General features: G+C 48.8%; 1 protein-coding gene across 1 annotated transcript; it reads right to left on the bottom strand.

The window, feature by feature from the left end:
- Positions 1 to 214: 214 nt before the first annotated feature.
- Positions 215 to 3,227, bottom strand: mafaa (MAF bZIP transcription factor Aa). Its single transcript, XM_080886689.1, has one exon. The coding sequence runs from the start codon at positions 2,238 to 2,240 to the stop codon at positions 1,308 to 1,310; it is 933 nt and encodes a 310-aa protein (XP_080742815.1). The 5' UTR covers positions 2,241 to 3,227; the 3' UTR covers positions 215 to 1,307.
- Positions 3,228 to 4,226: the final 999 nt, after the last annotated feature.

The raw sequence follows: 4,226 nt of genomic DNA, 5'->3' as shown, positions 1-4,226 counted from the left end.
GACTTTTCTATTAGCGCTCATTAAGACTGCAGTTTAAACCCACAGCCCCTGCAAGACGTTTGATTACAATATTAAACGTAAAAAAGGAAAGAAAAGAAACATAAAAGAAACCCTAAGTCTTTTTTAATCGTCGGGTTGGTGCATAGAATTTTAGCAGCGAATGCAGTCCATGTAATAACCGAGGGTTTCCCTCTCACAGAATTTACATCCAGGGTTGTTTTTTTTTAAACAGATCAAAAGGTCCTATGAGTAGAAAACAAAATGTCCAGTTTGATCTCTTCTTAGTGCAGTTTAACATTACACATGTTCAGTAGAAGGAGGACGAGGATATCATAGACGATTTGCATGCTGTTACATACAAACATTTGTATTTAAGACATTTCGAAGAATCCAAGCAACAAAAAGCAAGTTGTTGTTTTAAAAAGAGAGAAAGAGGGAGAGGGTAAAATAACACAGGTTACTGCTTTTCTCTACACAGTATGTACAGGTGGAAATAAATACAGTCTAAAATCTGGCTCAGTTAATCTCTTTTTGTCATGTTTTTTTTTCTTTTTCTTTTTTAAAACAATAGAAAAATTGATTGAAAATAGCAGTTAAAGACGCATCCAGTTTTTACGCACTACAGCAGATTGTTCTCCATTTTTTTCTCTCCTTGTACCTCTCGGGGTGTAGGATGGAAGAGGGGGTCATTGGCTTTTTATTTTTCCGCATACCCAGGCCTTACTGATGGCAGAGAAAGAGGAGGAAGAGGAGATGCGAACCGTGGGCCATGCTTTCCATACACGTGGAAGATTCGGGGAGAGGTTACCATACATGTCCTGCATGCAGGGTTGCAAATGGGGATGGGGGGATTATTAGACTTGCATTATTGAAAAGTCTCTGCATTACAGGCTTATAAACAGTCTTTCTTCGCCGGTGGTGTATTGCTTCTTCTTTTCAGTTCATTCAGACTTTTCCCCCTTTAAACAGAACACATTTGCCTCGTTTTTAAGACCAACCCCGCTGCTCTCTCTGAGTTAAGACAGTCACGTGTCATATTAGTTCAGTAAGACTCGTGATTAGCTTCTGCTGCACCGGAGGATACACAAATAAAAGTCTACAGGCTAACAGTGATCCCAAGTGCCCACCTGACAGGCTGCGGCATTCTTACAGAAGTTTCGCCTAAACATGTTTAAGACTGAAAATCGCGTCCGTGCACGGCTACTGCTTAAGTCTTGTGAGTGGAGGAAAAAAGTGTAAACAAAATAGAAAAGAAGAACAAACGTGAATGAATGTCTGCGTGAGGCGCTACAGGTCAGCAGCCCCTCTCACATGAAGAACTCGGCGTTAGCTTGTTTCCCGGACGGATCTCTCGTGTTCGCGGGTCCGCCGGCATTGTAGGTCCGGCTGGCCAGCTTCTCGTACTTCTCCTTGTATAGGTCCCTCTCCTTGACCAGGCGCGCCACGTCCTGCTTCAGCTGTTCCACCTGGTTCTGCAGGGTGCACTTTTCGGTCTCCAGCATGTGCCTCTGCTGCACGCGCTTGAAGCGGCAGGACTGCGCGTAGCCGCGGTTCTTGAGCGTGCGCCTCTTCTGCTTCAGGCGGATCACCTCCTCTTTGCTGAAGCCTCGGAGCTGCCGGTTCAGCTCCCGCACTGTCATGCTGACCAACTGCTCGTCCGAGAAGCGATCTTCGAGGCGGGCGTGGTGGCCGTGGTGGTGGTGGTGGTGGTGGTGATGCGCTTGGTGATGGTGGGCCGCCGAGGCCGCGGAGAGGTCCTCGCCAACGTACTGCTGCCCGCGGAAACCCTCGTAGGTCTGGTGGTGGTGGTGGTGGTGCGCGTTGCCGATGAGGGCCTCCACCGCGTCCTCCGGCGTCAGGTTGAGCGCCTCCGGATTGATGTGGTGCTGGTAGCTGGGGATCCAGTACAGGTCCTCCAGCTGGGGCTTCCCCCCGGTGCTGTGATTGTTGTTGCCGCCGCTGTTGTTGCTGCTGCCGTTGCTGCTGACGCCGCTGGCGAGGCCCTGGTTCGGCTGCGCGCCCGGGCTCGGGGCGCAGAAGCTGGGCGAAGAAGGCACGGAGGAACAAGGGGTGCTAATCGGGGTGGAGGAGAGGGAGCCCGACGGGAGGCGGTGGCAGTAGCGGTCGGCCTCCGGCGGCTCCTTCTTGACCTCGAACTTCATCAGGTCAAAGTCGTTGACATACTCGATGGCCAGAGGGCTGTTGGGCAGCTCTGCGCTCATGGCGAGGTCGGTGGCCATGTCAGTCCATGCGACGACTCCTGCCCTCACAGCCAAACCGACGGCGGGCAGTCCTCTCGGATACAGATTGTGGAGAGGGATAAAAGGTTGTATGGTGTATAAATAGACACACGCACGCACACGCCCGGTGCGTGGGGCTACTGCAGGGCCAGCAAGCGGGTAGAAAACTTATTAAGGTTGTTTGTCCCTAAGTAACTTCTATTTATAGTGGCGTGAATATACCTCTGCATGTAAATGAACTTGTACACCTGCCAGTTCGCCTCCGCTCCCTGCTCTTGTTGACAACTTATCCCAGATCAAATGCACGCTTTAATACCAGGAGCCCCCCCGGGGTGCTTGAAACTCGAGCCCAGTGAATTTGGAACCACCAACCTGTCCTGTCCTCGCTTCACCTCTGCAGCCCACTTGCCTCCCTGTGATTTACAGTCCTCGGTTCTGCTCGATCGAGTGACAGGAACAGATCTCTTCTCCTCCGCTCTCCGGCCGTATTAGAAATATTTTCCAAGCATCCCTCCTCCGCTGTTTACAAGTTGATCGCGAGCTCCTGTAGGCTGCTGGCTCGAGTCACTGCAGCATGGCCCGGACTTAAAGTTTTTTCTCATACAGTCACATCTAGCAGTGTGGCGCTGGGAGCTGCTCGGGGTTGCGAGTAAAAATAAAAAAATAAAAAATAAAGATTTACCAAAAAGTCCCAGGAATCCACAAGCCGGTATGGCACGCGTGCGGATGGTTACAGAGCCCGTGGGATTCAGATGAAGTTGCAAACAGTTCTCTTACTTGCAGGGACAGGAGGAGGCTTGTCCCTGGTTCTTGTGGTCAGTCCATTTATGAATTTAAACAGCCTACTTACAGGCTCGGTCCCCTCGGTGCTGCCCCCCCTCCTCTCTCTCTCTCGCTGGGTCGCACTTTTGACCTTTCGTGTGGAATTTTATACAAGAGGTGATAAATTCCAGCTGTTTTGTGTCTGACGGCCCTCACAGAGCTCCTCACAGCAACAACGCAGTGTAACTGAGTCGCTGGAAGGCACTCTGCACTTATAAAGACAGCGTGGCCCCCACGACCCTCCCACACGGAGGTGCGACGGGCCAATGAGGAGGAGCTGGCAGCCGCGCATTTGCATTCTCCTATAAGGGAAGAGCCTCCCAATTGTCTAGCAGCGGCCGGCCGAGGATAGCCGAATGCAGCCGAAGGGCGGTGGGTGGGGTGGGGCGGGACACGAAGGGGAGAACAGGTGCAGCAGATCCCCCCCTCTAGTGACCGAGCAAACGCTACTGCACGGAAGAGCGCACGGAGTAAGAGGAGAACTACCGGAGTTTCTCGGAGGGAAACATGTTTACTCAGAAAGGAGAAAGACTTGTGAGCGAAGCGGTCTGTGATGTAAAGAGGCTGCTGAGAGTCCCAGCAAGGAGAACGACCTCCACCTCTTTCATTTCTGATATCTACATCCTGCAAACATGCAGCAACTGTATGGAGGTCTGTTTCACCCCCTTATAGGCGGGGAGCTCCTGTAATGATACCCGTTTTACACTTTTTACATTTGAGCTTCATGAATGTAAGAAGGTGTGTGTGTTACTGTTTCCCCGGGATCACTATATAATCATTTATAGAATTTGACAGCCAGTACTTTTACGGAGTTCATAAATCCAGTACGAATCGATTACAATTCGTGACTATTTCACGAACTGCCTTAAGACCGGGAATATACCCGGTAAAAAAAAAAAAAAAAAAAAAAAAAAATATATATATATATATATATATATATATATATATATATATATATATATATATATATATATATAGGCCACGTGGAACAACATAGTTCTTAAAAAAGGTAGTAAAAGAAAGGACAAGCGGAGAAATCCAGCTAAACTACGGATTAAGTAGTAGTACAAGTAATGAAAGAAATTAAAAAAAAATAAAGCAAAGAGAGAATTTCAAACTGCTACTGGAATAATAATAATAATTTAAGAAAAAAAGTCCAGGTTT

Source organism: Rhamphochromis sp. 'chilingali' (genome assembly GCF_963969265.1).
Source record: "Rhamphochromis sp. 'chilingali' genome assembly, chromosome: 7".
Classification (NCBI taxonomy): Eukaryota; Metazoa; Chordata; class Actinopteri; order Cichliformes; family Cichlidae; genus Rhamphochromis; species Rhamphochromis sp. 'chilingali'.
Note: the sequence above shows the minus strand (reverse complement) of the source record. Positions and strands in the feature narration are given on the sequence as shown.